The sequence below is a fragment of the Lolium rigidum genome, chromosome 5 (genome assembly GCF_022539505.1).
Source record: "Lolium rigidum isolate FL_2022 chromosome 5, APGP_CSIRO_Lrig_0.1, whole genome shotgun sequence".
Lineage (NCBI taxonomy): Eukaryota > Viridiplantae > Streptophyta > Magnoliopsida > Poales > Poaceae > Lolium > Lolium rigidum.
The window spans coordinates 125,083,262-125,100,158 of record NC_061512.1 but is presented as its reverse complement, the minus strand read 5'-3'; the positions used below and the strand labels follow the sequence as shown (position 1 = coordinate 125,100,158).

Below are 16,897 nucleotides of genomic sequence, written 5' to 3'. Positions count from 1 at the left end.
GGATGTAGAATTATCGCCAAAGGAGAGAGTGATATCATTTATGTTAGGCCTCAACTCCTTGACGAGGTTCTTGCCGCCGGTCATATGACTTGTACATCCACTATCAAGTACCCATTTTGAACCTCCGGCGGCATAGTCCTACATGAGATCAATTCTTGGATTTAGGTACCCATTTTTCAATGGGTCCTCTTTTGTTAGCAACAAGGGTCTTTGGGACCCAAATAGACCAAGCAACATAACCATCATATGGGACAACATATTTAGCATAAACATCACCATAATAATCTTTAAATAAAACATAGTGAGGGTTAGCAATTCCCGCATCATCATCATTTATGGTTTTGCCCTTGGGGGCTTCACCATTAGTGATGGCTTTCTTCTTCTCTTGTGCGGGCTTGGCCTTTTGCTTGTTTGCCTTCTTTGCCTTGGCATTATAGCCAAGGCCCTCCTTCCCATTGTTTGATCTTTGCTTACTCAAAAGATCATCCAAGGAAAGATTACTTTGGGGAGAGGAGGCCTTAGCAAGTTCATCCTTCAACCTAGCATTTTCCTCAATAATATTTGCATGATCACATAAAGGAGTAGAGGTGCTAGGTATGTCATATGAGGCGAGCCTAATTTGAAGTTGCTCATAAGACTTGGAGAGGAGAGAGTATTCATTCTTCAAGGCTTTGTGTGCCTTGTCTAGATCATCTAGATCTCTCACAAGTTTCTCATGATCAACACCAAATTTGGCCTTTTCCTTAGAAAGCACTTTAGACTTAGCTCTAGCAAGATCTCTAGCTTTAGTGAGCTTGTTAATTTTATCTTGAGGATCTCCAAGATTTTCTAACCTCTCTTCAAGAGAAGCTATAGTTTCTTGACTTTCCTCAAGAGCATTTCTAAGAGCATGTAGTTCAAGAGAGTCTTCTCTCTCTATTTGGCATTTTTTCTCAAGAGTACCATTTAGTTGAGCCATACGAACCATGAGATTTGAAACATGCTTTTTAGTATTGCCTTGTAGGTTAAGAATGAAATCATCAAACTCTAGCATTTCTTGTTTCACTTTTAGACTAGCAAGATCAACCCCTAGCTCATTTGAAATGTTAGTCATAGAGGGGTTAGGAGATGATACCTCAGAGGATTTAGCCATGAGGCAACTTTATTCCTCCACATGAATGACCTCATTGGGGGATTCACTTGGTGATGAAGAGTTAGTGGATAGGGAGGCAAGAGCGACCAATCCATTAGAGGTTGCATCTTCTTCATCATCAACATCATCATCTTCGGAGGTATATTCTTCTTGAGTTGATAGCACAATGGATGTGTCCAAGGAGGACCTTTCCATGAAGCAATGTGCATTCTTGATATGAGGATTCTCATTGGGGGATTCAAAGAGAGATGAAGAGGGAATGTTGGTGGTGACAATGGAGGCCACTTCCTTTGAGCTTTCTTCATCTTCATCATCACTAGAGCTTTCAACTTCATCGGAAGAATATTCTTCCCTAGTCACTAGCACAATTTTTGAGGGCCTCTTGCCCTTCTTGGTCTTGTTGTTGTAGAATTTCTTCTTGGGGGATTTTGAATATTTGCCCTTTGATTCTTTGCTCTTGTCCTTGGGAATGAGCCTTCCACCATGAGTCTCCCTATTCTCATAAGGGCACTCGGCAATGAAATGACGCTTGTCATCACAATTGTAGCAAGATCTTGTCCTTGGGCCCGAACTTGTGAACCCCCTTGAGTTGTTTCTCTTGATGTTGTCTTCCTTGGCCTTGGATGGGTCAACCCAAAAGGAGTTAGCATGGAATGCCATGTGGTCATGGTAGTGGTGTTCCAAGTCTTCCGGATAGGACATACTCCAAGATGCCCTATAATATTCTTGAGGAATCACTTCTTCAATGGAGTTGACCGCCAAGGCAAGGTTGGACCCTTTTGTCATCCTAAGAGCTCGATTGCGAGAATCATGAGAGTTTTGCTCAAGCACCTTGAGAGCTTGCATCTCGTGCACGACTTGTTGAGAAGTGAGAGAGGGATAGCATTCTCTACCGACAAGAGTTTTGACGTCAATGGGTACAAACGGCATCATGCATTCAATGTACTTCTCCTTGATCCAAGAGTCATTGATGTGGGTGGCACCAATAAGCCGAAGGAATCGGCAACGGTGAGAAGTCTTCCATACATGACTTCATGATCTTCATCCCAGTAGCCTCATGAATCCTTCGACTTTATTCCGAAGAGCATTATACTTGTTCCTTCTCGTGCTCTCACTTCCAATGCAACTAGCGGCCAAACCATCCCAAGCTTCCTTGGCGGTGGTGTAGTTCCGAACACGAGACAAATCCTTTGTCCCCACACTAGTTTGAATCATGTGCAAGGCGGTGTTGTTGAGTTGACTATCAACCGCTTCTCTTCTAGTCAACTTGTCGGGGTTGTATGGCTTGAAGCCTTCCACGATGATTCTCCAAAGTTCATTGGAGGCACTCGCAAACATGAGAGCGAAACTCAAATTGCCAAGTATCGAAATTTTCAACGGAAAACTTAGGTGGGTCGCCCCGAATGTTCATATGGGGATGGGGAACCGGTATATCGGGAGATAGAAAAGGTGGAGCTACTCGATTGTAGCTCTCACCTCCACTAGTTCCCTTAGGAGATGCAATGGGAGATTTGATAGTGTTTAAGTTATCACCTTCCACGGGTTTGGTAGAGAAGGGTAATGCCGAAGCATCTCCCTCTTCTAACGCACCCGTGTCCTTAACCTCTACTATGGGAGCCTTGGGAGGGACCGGAGTCAAAAGCTCGGCAATCATATTTTTCATGCTTTCCATTTGAGCTTCCATGGAGGACTTCAACGAATTGAAGTCTTCCATGGAGACCATCTTAGCGGCCCCTTCCGAAGGCACCTCGTCCGGCATACTCTTAGGCGGTTAAGCCCGAAATAAGAGCCGAGACTCTGATACCAATTGAAAGGATCGTATGCCGCACCTAGAGGGGGATGAATAGGTGCTAACCAATTTTTAGTTCTTTTTCAATTTAGGCTTTACACAAAGGTAAATTCTCTAGATATGAAACTAAGTGAATTTACCTATATGACAAGATAAGCAACTAAGCAAGATATAGCTACGCAATATAAGAGATAGAATAGGATAGAGGTAACCGAGAGTGGAGCACGCGATGACACGGAGATGATTCCCGTAGTTCCCTTCCTTTGCAAGAAGGTACGTCTACGTTTGGAGGAGTGTGGTTGCTACGAAAGCCAAACCAACAGCCACGAAGGCTTCACTCAGATCTCCGGTGAGCAACGCCACGAAGGCCTAGCCCACTTCCACTAAGGGATTTCCTCGAGGCGGAAACCGGGCCTTTACAAGGTTCTTGGGGCACACATCCACAACTGAATTGGAGGCTCCCAAATCTGTAACAATACAACAATCAACAACAACACATCAACACAAATCAACTAGGGAACCAAATAGGAACACTAGCATGAGATCCCTCAAACAAATGAGGGGGAAATGAAAAACGCTTCGGTGAGGATGTAGATCGGTGTCTTCTCCTTCGAATCTCAAAAGATCAAGAGCTTTGGTTGGGGGAGGAAGGAGATCTTGCAAATCTTGTGTTTCTTGAGGTGGCTCTAATGGAGGTGAAGCTTGGCAGATTTCTTGTGCAATGATTGAGCAAAGGAGGAAGGAAGAAGAAGAGGGGTATAAATACCCCTCCCCAAAATCCAGCCGTTGGGGCTTCCGGGGGGCCGGATAATCCGGCCTAAGTAAGGGTCGGATAATCCCCCCCCCCCCGGATAATCCGGCCTCAGGTACAAAACCGGGAGAATGTCCGGCCAAATATCCGGCCACTATCCAGACTTGCTTTTCTTCAGGTCCTTAGCCATTTTCGAGGGGGCCGCATATTTCGGAAATGTCCGGCCCGGATAATCCGGCCTTGGGACAAAACCGGGACAATATCCGGCAAATGTCCGGCCCCTATCCAGTAAACATACCGAGCCACAAAACTTCAAATCCTTAGCCGAAAACTGGGGGCCGGATATTTTGGAAATATCCGGCCCGGATTATCCGGCCTGATGATCTTTTTGCGGTTTCTTTTTGACAGAACTGACCACATCCAACACACATAAAAATGTATCTATATAGTCCATGTACCACTTAAACAAACATTAGTGTATCACATACATTGACATCAAACACACAAAACATAATATGAGGGATGTTCTTTCAGGGAGAAGGTATGCCTCCCACTCCCTCTCGTCCTCTCTTAGATCCGAAGTTATACCCACAGATATAGTACCTACCCGCACAGATGCTACCCTAGTTGATCCACGGTTTTAAGATCAATGAGATGATTTATTGACATGCTAAAGTTTTGTTGTGTTTGCCTAACCATTCACTTCCTAATTATACAAGTTTAAATCATTTAAATTCAAATTTATCAGAAATTTGTAAACTGGTATCAGAATTCTGGTGGTGGGGGTAGTTCCGGCTACTGTTCGAGTACCGGAAATCTAGTCTAATAAAGAAAAAACTGCTTTTTTTCTTACGAAATGGGGTGAGCCCCGGCCTCTGCATCGGTTGATGCACACAGCCTTTTATTAATGAAACGAATATTCAACGTTTACAATTCAGGGATAACGAAGGTCAATACAAAAATCAACCACCGAAAAAAGAGTATCATGTAATCTCTTAATAGGCCGCCAAGTAGCATGGTAGAAAATATCCTGGGAAACCATTCGAAGGCAGTTGCATCCAGAAACCATGCACTCCCGCTGGTCCTCCGGGAGCAAGAAACGCCAAAGCTGGATCTAGTGGACCATAGTGTGGATAACCTGCAACAAATTAGTAGAGTCCTTTCTATTAAAAACAATATCATTCCTGCAATTCCAAATTGACCAACATAAAGCCGAAACACCAATGTGAATCCTGGCTTTATCAGTTTTGTCAGTTCCATTAATCCAATTCCCAAACATGTTTGTGACATTGGATGGAGGTGGAATATTATATGCAACAAAAATCACTCGCCAAATAAGCCTAGTGATACGTCTCCGACGTATCGATAATTTCTTATGTTCTATGCCATATTATTGATGATACCTACATGTTTTATGCACATTTATGTCATATTCGTGCATTTTCTGGAACTAACCTATTAACAAGATGCCGAAGTGCCGCTTCTGTTTTTCGCTGTTTTTGGTTTCAGAAATCCTAGTAACGAAATATTCTCGGAATTGGACGAAACGAAGACCCGTGGTCCTATTTTGCCACGAACCTTCCGGAAGACCGAAGAGCATACGAAGTGGGGCCACGAGGTGGCCAAACCACAAGGCAGCGCGGCCAAGGAGGGGCCCGCGCCGCCCCGTGGTGTGGGCCCTCGTCGGCCCTCCGACTCCGCCCTTCCGCCTACTTAAAGCCTTCGTCGCGAAACCCCCGATGCGAAAAAACCACGATACGGAAAACCTTCCGCAGACGCCGCCGCCGCCAATCCCATCTCGGGGATTCGGAGATCTCCTCCGGCACCCCGCCGGAGAGGGGATTCATCTCCCGGAGGACTCTACACCGCCATGGTCGCCTCCGGAGTGATGAGTGAGTAGTTCACCCCTGGACTATGGGTCCATAGCAGTAGCTAGATGGTTGTCTTCTCCTCATTGTGCTTCATTGTTGGATCTTGTGAGCTACCTAACATGATCAAGATCATCTATCTGTAATACTCTATGTTGTGTTTGTCGGGATCCGATGGATAGAGAACACCATGTTATGTTAATTATCAAGTTATTGCATATGTGTTGTTTATGATCTTGCATGCTCTCCGTTATTAGTAGAGGCTCTGGCCAAGTTTTTGCTCTTAACTCCAAGAGGGAGTATTTATGCTCGATAGTGGGTTCATGCCTGCATTGACACCTGGGACAGTGACAGAAAGTTCTAAGGGTGTGCCGTGCTGTTGCCACTAGGGATAAAACATTGGCGCTATGTCCGAGGATGTAGTTGTTGATTACATTACGCACCATACTTAATGCAATTGTCTCGTTGCTTTGCAACTTAATACTCGGAGGGGTTCGGACGATAACCCGAAGGTGGACTTTTTAGGCATAGATGCGGTTGGATGGCGGTCTATGTACTTTGTCGTAATGCCCAATTAAATCTCACTGTACTTATCATGACATGTATGTGCATTGTTATGCTCTCTCTATTTGTCAATTGCCCGACTGTAATTTGTTCACCCAACATGCTTTTATCTTATGGGAGAGACACCTCTAGTGAACTGTGGACCCCGGTCCATTCTTTAATACTGAAATACAAATCTGCTGCAATACTTGTTTTTACTGTTTTCTCTGCAAACAATCATCTTCCACACAATACGGTTAATCCTTTGTTACAGCAAGCCGGTGAGATTGACAACCTCACTGTTTCGTTGGGGCAAAGTACTTTGGTTGTGTTGTGCAGGTTCCACGTTGGCGCCGGAATCTCTGGTGTTGCGCCGCACTACATCCCGCCGCCATCAACCTTCAACGTGCTTCTTGGCTCCTACTGGTTCGATAAACCTTGGTTTCTTTCTGAGGGAAAAATTGCTGCTGTGCGCATCATACCTTCCTCTTGGGGTTGCCCAACGAACGTGTGAAATACACGCCATCAAGCTCTTTTTCTGGCGCCGTTGCCGGGGAGATCAAGACACGCTGCAAGGGGAGTCTCCACTTCTCAATCTCTTTACTTTGTTTTTGTCTTGCTTTACTTTATTTACTATCTTGTTTGCTATATCAAAAACACAAAAAAATTAGTTACTTGTTTTACTTTACTTAATATCATGCATGTTTTTATTTCACTAGTTAAGCATAATGGAAAACAACAAAAATATGAGAGATCTTTATGAACTTTAACTTGAATTAGGACATGATGTGTTTGAAGAGAGAATTAAAAAACCCATGGAACTTTATATGCATGCTAATGGGAATGTTATTACTATGGATGCTTTGAACACCATTGTTGCTAATGCTATGGAAAATTCTAAGCTTGGGGAAGCTGGCTCTGATGAGCATGATCTTTTTAGTCCCCCAAGCATTGAGGAGAAAATTTTATTTTATGATTACAACATGCCTCCTATATATGATGATAGCAACTTTGTTGAATTTGCTCCCACTACAACTAATAAAATTGATTATGCTTACGTGGAGAGTAATAATTTTATGCATGAGACTCATGATAAGAATGCTTTATGTGATAGTTACATTATTGAGTTTGCTCATGATGCTACTGAAAATTATTATGAGAGAGGAAAATATGGTTGTAGAAATTTTCATGTTACTAAAACACCTCTCTATGTGCTGAAATTTTTGAAGCTACACTTGTTTTATCTTCCTATGCTTGTTACTTTGCTCTTCATGAACTTGTTTATTTACAAGATTCCTATGCATAGGAAGCATTTTAGACTTAAATGTGTTTTGAATTTGCCTCTTGATGCTCTCTTTTGCTTCAAATACTATTTCTTGCGAGTGCATCATTAAAACTGCCGAGCCCATCTTAATGGCTATAAAGAAAGAACTTCTTGGGAGATAACCCATGTGTTATTTTGCTACAGTACTTGGTTTTTATTTTGTGTCTTAGAAGTTGTTTACTACTGTAGCAACCTCTCCTTATCTTAGTTTTAAGTTTTGTTGTGCCAAGTAAAGTCTTTGATAGTAAAGTACGTACTAGATTTGGATTACTGCGCAGTTCCAGATTTCTTTGCTGTCACGAATCTGGGTCTACCTCCCTGTAGGTAGCTCAGAAAATTAAGCCAATTTACGTGCATGATCCTCAGATATGTACGCAACTTTCATTCAATTTGAGCATTTTCATTTGAGCAAGTCTGGTGGGCTAATAAAATCCATCTTTACGGACTGTTCTGTTTTGACAGATTCTGCCTTTTTATTTCGCATTGCCTCTTTCGCTATGTTGGATGAATTTCTTTGATCCATTAATGTCCAGTAGCTTTATGCAATGTCCAGAAGTGTTAAGAATGATTGTGTCACATCTGAACATGTTAATTTTTATTGTGCACTAACCCTCTAATGAGTTGTTTCGAGTTTGGTGTGGAGGAAGTTTTCAAGGATCAAGAGAGGAGTATGATGCAATATGATCAAGGAGAGTGAAAGCTCTAAGCTTGGGGATGCCCCGGTGGTTCACCCCTGCATATTCTAAGAAGACTCAAGCGTCTAAGCTTGGGGATGCCCAAGGCATCCCCTTCTTCATCGACAACATTATCAGGTTCCTCCCCTGAAACTATATTTTTATTCCGTCACATCTTATGCACTTTGCTTGGAGCGTCGGTTTGTTTTTGTTTTTTGTTTTGTTTGAATAAAATGGATCCTAGCATTCACTTTGTGGGAGAGAGACACGCTCCGCTGTAGCATATGGACAAGTATGTCCTTAGGCTCTACTCATAGTATTCATGGCGAAGTTTCTTCTTCGTTAAATTGTTATATGGTTGGAATTGGAAAATGCTACATGTAGTAACTCTAAAAATGTCTTGGACAATTTGATACTTGGCAATTGTTGTGCTCATGTTTAAGCTCTTGCATCATATACTTTGCACCCATTAATGAACAAACACTTAGAGCTTGCTAATTTGGTTTGCATATTTGGTTTCTCCAGAGTCTAGATAACATCTAGTATTGAGTTTTGAACAACAAGGAAGACGGTGTGGAGTCTTATAATGTTTACAATATGTTTTTTATGTGAGTTTTTCTGCACCGTTCATCCTTGTGTTTGTTTCAAATAACCTTGCTAGCCTAAACCTTGTATCGAGAGGGAATACTTCTCGTGCATCCAAAATCCTTGAGCCAACCACTATGCCATTTGTGTCCACCATACCTACCTACTACATGGTATTTATCCGCCATTCCAAAGTAAATTGCTTGAGTGCTACCTTTAAAATTCCATCATTCACCTTTACAATATATAGCTCATGGGACAAATAGCTTAAAACTATTGTGGTATTGAATATGTACTTATGCACTTTATCTCTTATTAAGTTGCTTGTTGTGCGATAACCATGTTTTTGGGGACTCCATCAACTATTCTTTGTTGAATATCATGTGAGTTGCTATGCATGTCCGTCTTGTCTGAAGTAAGAGAGATCTACCACCTTAATGGTTGGAGCATGCATATTGTTAGAGAAGAACATTGGGCCGCTAACTAAAGCCATGATTCATGGTGGAAGTTTCAGTTTTGGACATATATCCTCAATCTCATACGAGAATAATAATTGTTTCCACATGCTTATGCATTAAAGAGGAGTCCATTATCTCGTTGTCCATGTTGTCCCGGTATGGATGTCTAAGTTGAGAATAATCAAAAGCGAGAAATCCAAAATGCGAGCTTTCTCCTTAGACCTTTGTACGAGCGGCATGGAGGTACCCCATTGTGACACTTGGTTAAAACATGTGCATTGCAAAGATCCGGTAGTCCAAGCTAATTAGGACAAGGTGCGGGCACTATTAGTATACTATGCATGAGACTTGCAACTTGTAAGATATAATTTACATAACTCATATGCTTTATTACTACCGTTGACAAAATTGTTTCATGTTTTCAAAATAAAAGCTCTAGCACAAATATAGAAATCGATGCTTTCCTCTTTGAAGGACCATTCTCTTTACTTTTATGTTGAGTCAGTTCACCTATCTCTCTCCACCTCAAGAAGCAAACACTTGTGTGAACTGTGCATTGATTCCTACATACTTGCATATTGCACTTGTTATATTACTCTATGTTGACAATTATCCATGAGATATACATGTTACAAGTTGAAAGCAACCGCTGAAACTTAATCTTCCTTTGTGTTGCTTCAATACCTTTACTTTGATTTATTGCTTTATGAGTTAACTCTTATGCAAGACTTATTGATGCTTATCTTGAAGAACTATTCATGAAAAGTCTTTGCTTTATGATTCACTTGTTTACTCATGTCATTACCATTGTTTTGATCGCTGCATTCACTACATATGTTTACAAATAGTATGATCAAGGTTATGATGGCATGTCACTTCAGAAATTATCTTTGTTATCGTTTTACCTGCTCGGGACGAGCAGAACTAAGCTTGGGGATGCTTGATACGTCTCCGACGTATCGACAATTTCTTATGTTCTATGCCATATTATTGATGATACCCATGTTTTATGCACACTTTATGTCATATTCGTGCATTTTCTGGAACTAACCTATTAACAAGATGCCGAAGTGCCGATTCGTTGTTCTGCTGTTTTTGGTTTCGTAAATCCTAGTAACGAAATATTCTCGGAATTGGACGAAACGAAGACCCAGGGTCCTATTTTGCCACGAACCTTCCGGAAGACCGAAGAGCATACGAAGTGGGGCCACGAGGTGGCCAAACCACAAGGCGGCGCGGCCAAGGAGGGGCCCGCGCCGCCACGTGGTGTGGGCCCCTCGTCAGCCCTCCGACTCCGCCCTTCCGCCTACTTAAAGCCTTCGTCGCGAAACCCCTGATGCGAAAAAACCACGATACGGAAAACCTTCCAGAGACGCCGCCGCCGCCAATCCCATCTTGGGGGATTCTGGAGATCTCCTCCGGCACCCTACCGGAGAGGGGATTCATCTCCCGGAGGACTCTACACCGCCATGGTCGCCTCCGGAGTGATGGTGAGTAGTTCACCCCTGGACTATGGGTCCATAGCAGTAGCTAGATGGTTGTCTTCTCCTCATTGTGCTTCATTGTTGGATCTTGTGAGCTGCCTAACATGATCAAGATCATCTATCTGTAATACTCTATGTTGTGTTTGTCGGGATCCGATGGATAGAGAATACCATGTTATGTTAATTATCAAGTTATTGCATATGTGTTGTTTATGATCTTGCATGCTCTCCGTTATTAGTAGAGGCTCTGGCCAAGTTTTTGCTCTTAACTCCAAGAGGGAGTATTTATGCTCGATAGTGGGTTCATGCCTCGCATTGACACCGGGACGAAGTGACGGAAAGTTCTAAGGTTGTGCTTTGTCTTGTTGCCACTAGGGATAAAACATTGGCGCTATGTCCGAGGATGTAGTTGTTGATTACATTACGCACCATACTTAATGCAATTGTCCATTGCTTTGCAACTTAATACTGGAGGGGTTCGGACGATAACCCGAAGGTGGACTTTTTAGGCATAGATGCGGTTGGATGGCGGTCTATGTACTTTGTCGTAATGCCCAATTAAATCTCACTCTGTACTTATCATGACATGTATGTGCATTGTTATGCTCTCTCTATTTGTCAATTGCCCGACTGTAATTTGTTCACCCAACATGCTTTTATCTTATGGGAGAGACACCTCTAGTGAACTGTGGACCCCGGTCCATTCTTTAATACTGAAATACAAATCTGCTGCAATACTTGTTTTTACTTGTTTTCTCTGCAAACAATCATCTTCCACACAATACGGTTAATCCTTTGTTACAGCAAGCCGGTGAGATTGACAACCTCACTGTTTCGTTGGGGCAAAGTACTTTGGTTGTGTTGTGCAGGTTCCACGTTGGCGCTGGAATCTCTGGTGTTGCGCCGCACTACATCCCGCCGCCATCAACCTTCAACGTGCTTCTTGGCCCCTCCTGGTTCGATAAACCTTGGTTTCTTTCTGAGGGAAAACTTGCTGCTGTGCGCATCATACCTTCCTCTTGGGGTTGCCCAACGAACGTGTGAAATACACGCCATCACCTAGCAAAAGGACAGGAAATAAACAAATGTTCAACTGATTCCTCATCGTCACAGAAAGAGCATTTTGTATTTCTATTCCAATTTATTTTTGCTAGATTATCACGGGTTAAGAGGACTCTCTTACTGAGGAACCACGTAAAGATTTTAATTTTTAGTGGGATTTTTATTTTCCAACGGTATTTATGAAGATATCTAGCATGCCCGTTGAACATATCACCGCACTCATTTAGGTTTATCTCCATTAATCTTTGCCATAGATGCACCCATTGATCCCATTTATCGCCAATCAATCTTCTCCGGAAACCAATATTTAGTGGAGTAGAACTCATAACATTTGCCACCGTATCATGTTTACGGTTGACTATGTTATATAACTGTGGATATTGGGATACTAGAGTCTGATCACCTAACCATCTATCTTCCCAAAAACGCTCTCCTTCCCCGAAACCTATTTTAAATTTTCCTCTACTAAAAAAGGCCCCTTTAACCTTCATTAGTCCTTTCCAGAACGGTGAATCAGTAGGCTTGCTTTCAACTTCAGCTAATGTTTTCTGCGAAAGGTATTTGTTTTTTAAAAGTTGTTGCCATAGCCCTTCTTCAGAAAGAAGTTTAAATAACCATTTACTTAGTAGGCAAGAATTTTTAATCTTAAGTACTTCAACTCCAAGAGCACCTTGGTCCTTAGGCCTGCAAATCAGGTTCCACTTAGTTAACCTATATTTCTTTTTATTTTCCTCACATTGCCAAAAGAAACGTGATCGGAAAAAATCAAATCTCTTCCTTACCCCTTTAGGTAAATCAAAGAAAGATAGCATAAATATCGGTAAACTAGTAAGAATAGAATCAATCAATACAAGGTGATCCCCATATGATAGCAATTTTCCAGCCCAACAACCTAATTTTCTCTCAAATCTACCTTCCACAAGATTCCATTCAGAATTTTTTAACTTTCTATAATGGATTGGGATTCCCAAATATCTAAAGGGTAAAGAACCAGATTCACAACCAAATAGTTGTTTATACTGTTCCTCTTTCTCTTTGGCCTTACCAAAACAAAAAATCTCGCTCTTGTGAAAATTAATTTTAAGTCCTGATAACTCTTCAAAGAAACACAAAATTAATTTCATGACTTCTCAAAATCGGTGTTCCATAAAAACCTCTCATGTGGACATTTATGTGTAGGTGCCGCAAATAGGCTACAAAGTTATAATCTTAGTACCGAACTACTGATCACACACGTATTAAATACCATATCTTGAGATACAACCAATACACATGTCATCAGCAAAGTTGTTTCTTTTGTACAGAAACACATACATAGTTTTATATTAAGATTCAATGAATGGAGTGGTCTTATCAGCTTCATGTTAAGTTAATTTGAGGGTGGTGCTCCTACATTCGAAAATGAAATGCGAACTACTCCAGTGTCCAACTGCATAAGCGGCAAAGGTCTTGCTTGCAGTGGTTAGCTAGCAGCAACGTCATAGTGCAGAGTCTTATTTGGGCATGTCCAAGACGGCAAGCTTCTTGCTGCCAGACATGTCGAGCACCTGCGACTCTACTGAAAATATTCACCAAATGCTAAACAAAAAATGTTTGAAGTATTCTAAACCTAGAAAAAGAGTATTTGCATCCATAAATAAAGTCTGGCAAGATCACCTCGACGACTATAAAAATGGTGGTGGACTCAAAGGCCAGCATAGTGCAAAGAACAACAGCTAACGAGCGATCACTACCAATTCTTCTCCCGGCCTATCATATTCACCGACTGTTCCATGGGGAATCTGCAGGCACCGCTCCCGGAGGGCTTCATCTCCCTGCCTGTTGTCGACTTCTCCCTCAGCCGCGAAGAGATTAGCCGCGCCATCCTCGACGCCGGCAAGGACATCGGTTTTTTCCAGGCTAGTCCACAGCAGCCAAGAGGGCAAATACTCCATATGTATATGCTTAACTTCAGCTAAGCTTGTATGGTTGATCATCTTTTTTAATGAAACAGGTGATCAACCACGGCGTCCCAGAGCAGGTGAGGCGGGACATGGAAGCAGTGTGCGAGGAGTTCTTCGCGATGCCGGCCGCGGACAGGGAGTCCTTCCACTCAGATGACAATCTGAAACCCAACCGGTTCTTCACAGGATCCACTTACAAGAACAGCGGCGCCAAGTTCTGGTTCGATTGTCTCCGCCTCTCGTCGACGTTTCCCATCGGTGACAGCAAGAAGGATTGGCCGGAGAAGCCCGAGAAGCTCCGGTAAGATTTTGCTACATGCAAATCAAGGAGTGGCTGACACAATTATATAGGAGTAACCCTCAATTCGTGCTAAATGTGCAGGGAGGTTTTCGAGAGGTTCGCTGTGCATACGCGAGGCATGGGCGATGAGCTGCTGCGGCTGCTGAGCGAGGGCATGGGGCTCCAGCCTGACTATTTCGAGGGTGATCTCGGCAGCGGCAATATGAACCTGACCCTGAACCAGTACCCACCGTGTGGAGACCCTGAAGGAGTTGGCCTACCGCCGCACTGTGACCGCAACCTACTCAGCCTTCTCATCCCTAGCACCGTTCCCGGTCTCCAGTTCTCTTACAAAGGAAGCTGGTTCACTGTGGAGACCATGCCTAATGCCTACATCGTTAACTTTGGCCTCCCGCTCCAGGTAACAAATGTGTCTTCTAAAAAGGAAAATATTGAATGTAGTGTAAATTCTGAAACTTGGTATCTCTTTTTTCTTTCGGGCAAGGTAATTCTTGTAGCGAAAATAGAGTTTCTACAACGATCGCAAATCTCTCAGATAGAATTTGAGAATAAAATTCAGAATAAAAACCAATTTTGTAATCCAACAATCGATCGTTATCAGGCCAGCAGTAATCAACACCAGGTTAACTGAATGATTAATTGATCCTTGCAGGTTGTGACCAATGGGATGCTCAAGAGCATAGAGCACAGGGTGGTGACCAACCCCAAGGAGAGCCGGAGATCAGTGGGGGTGTTCATCACACCGGCGTGGGATTGCCTCATCAGCCCCGCCGAGGAGTTCCTTAGCAAGGAAAGCCCACCAATCTACCATGCCGTCACGTATCGTGAGTTCTATGACATGCACGGAGTTGTTAAGGACGGATTGTCAAGCGTACTCACCATCAGCCACAAGACAGCAATATGATGCGCAAAAATAGATGTGATTTATTCCCATTTCCACCCGTCATGTCTTTGTAAAAGGCCGTGGATACCAGTTACATCTGATTCTCAGATGTAATACAAATGTATTGTGATGATCGTGTGATGCAATAAAACCACAAATAATGGATGCATGTACTCGTAAATAATGGCTTCAGCGTACTATTTATGGTGCTGAGCAGTCACCTCGAGCTTGGTATGCTCGTTTGAGCATGTTTATTCTAAGGCCGATACGACCCTGTTTATTTTTCATGAGGGTGATATTCACATATACATGATGGTCTACGTTAATGATATTGTCATTAGTGGATCTAGCCCTATTGTTGTTGATGGGATGGTGAGCTCCCTCTCCAACACCTTCCCTATTAAGGATCTTGGTATTTAGATTATTTTGTTGGACATGAAGGGTCCGGAAATTCAATTCGGCTCCCGGGTGCATATGCTCCCTCTATCAAAAAATTATATTTTGAAATGTCAAAAAATTTTGACAAAAAATTCTACATGTACATCTCCACAATATACGTACGTTCGTCAAGTTTCGCGAGGAACCAATATGTTTTGTAAAATAGAGAAAATTTATCTCCTGAAAAGCCTTATTTTCAGCATTGAATTTTGTCTTTTTTACACACGTCACACGACAAGTCGGATTTTTATGAAACAACTTTGTGAGCGCGTAGCACGTGAAGATGTACGTTCGAATTTTTCGTTTCAATTTTTTAAAATTTCAAAATGTATGTAACATGCATTTCAAAATAAAGGGAGCATATGCTCCCATGTGCCAAAACACCATTCCCCTTACAATTATAGGAGCATAACGTTAACTCAACGTAAGTATGCACATGTTCTTCTACATCGAGTTAGTATGGAGAATTGCAAATCCACTTCAACACCGTTGGCACCGAGCAAACTGCTCATGATATTGGCTCTCCAGTACTTGACTTTCACACATCCAAATATTTCTTTAGTTGTCAACAAGGTGTGTCAATCCCTGTCTCAGCCTATAGAAATACACTGCGAAGCTGTTAAGCGTATCCTGTGGCGATTTTTTTTAATAATACTTGTTTCCCATTAATTCTACAAATAATACTCAATTTTAACTTTTTCAAAAATAAGGGAACCCGATTAGTACTAACTGGGTTAAAGAAACCCGATTAGTACTAGTCGGGTAGAGGAACCCGACTGCCCCTAGGCTGCATGTGCCTACATGCATGTGCTTGATAGTAATCGGGGTAGTCTTCTCCGATTAGCACTAATCGGGTTCGGGAACCCATTTAGTACTAATCGGGAAACACTAACCCGACAGTGTATTATTTTTGGAAAAGTTCAAAATCAAGTATTATTTATAAAATGAAAACAAAAATATTATTTAAAAAAATCCGCTATCATGTGCTATGTTAAGTGAACTTTGAACAAGTGTTCTTCTGTGGATATCAACATGTTTACATATGCAGACTAGATAGAATGTGTTGATGATTGTCGCTCCACTAATTATTTTACGATTTTTGTTGGACCAAATCTTGTTTCGTGGAGTTTGAGGAAACAGACTATTGTCTCGAGGTCTAGTACAAATGCAGAGTACAAGACCCAATCGTTACTCAAAGAGCTAAGAGTTTCTTAGCAGTGTGTCCCCATTTTATGATGCAACAATTTAGGAGCTACTATACTTACCTAGCAATAAATAATGCGTTTGATGTTCGAACTGAGCACGTTGAGATTGACTTCCAGTTCGTGCATGAGTGAGTTACTGCTGGTGCTTTGGATGTGTTCACACTAGTAGAGAAACCCCCTTTTAGTATCGGTTCCAAAGTGCCTTTAGTACCGGATTTGGAACCGCTACTAAAGATCCGGTACTAAAGGCCTCCCATCTTTAGTACCGGTTCCTTACGAACCGGTACTAAAGGTGCCTCCACGTGGGCACGGAGGAACCCGCGGGGCTTCAGACCTTTGGTACCGGTTTTCGTAACACGAACCGGTACTAAAGGCTATTTCGTTTAATTTTTTAATCCATTTTTTCTAATTATTTTTCACTCCCTCTTTTATTTTATTTTTTTCACTCCTTTTTTTT

General features: G+C 42.2%; 1 protein-coding gene across 1 annotated transcript; it reads left to right on the top strand.

Annotated features, from left to right (window-relative positions):
- The first annotated feature begins 13,388 nt into the window (after positions 1–13,388).
- On the top strand, positions 13,389–14,962 carry LOC124658395 (2'-deoxymugineic-acid 2'-dioxygenase-like). Its single transcript, XM_047196738.1, has 4 exons — positions 13,389–13,568; positions 13,664–13,914; positions 13,996–14,314; positions 14,567–14,962. The coding sequence occupies exons 1-4, from the start codon at positions 13,443–13,445 to the stop codon at positions 14,816–14,818; spliced, it is 948 nt and encodes a 315-aa protein (XP_047052694.1). The 5' UTR covers positions 13,389–13,442; the 3' UTR covers positions 14,819–14,962.
- The last annotated feature ends 1,935 nt before the right edge of the window (positions 14,963–16,897 follow it).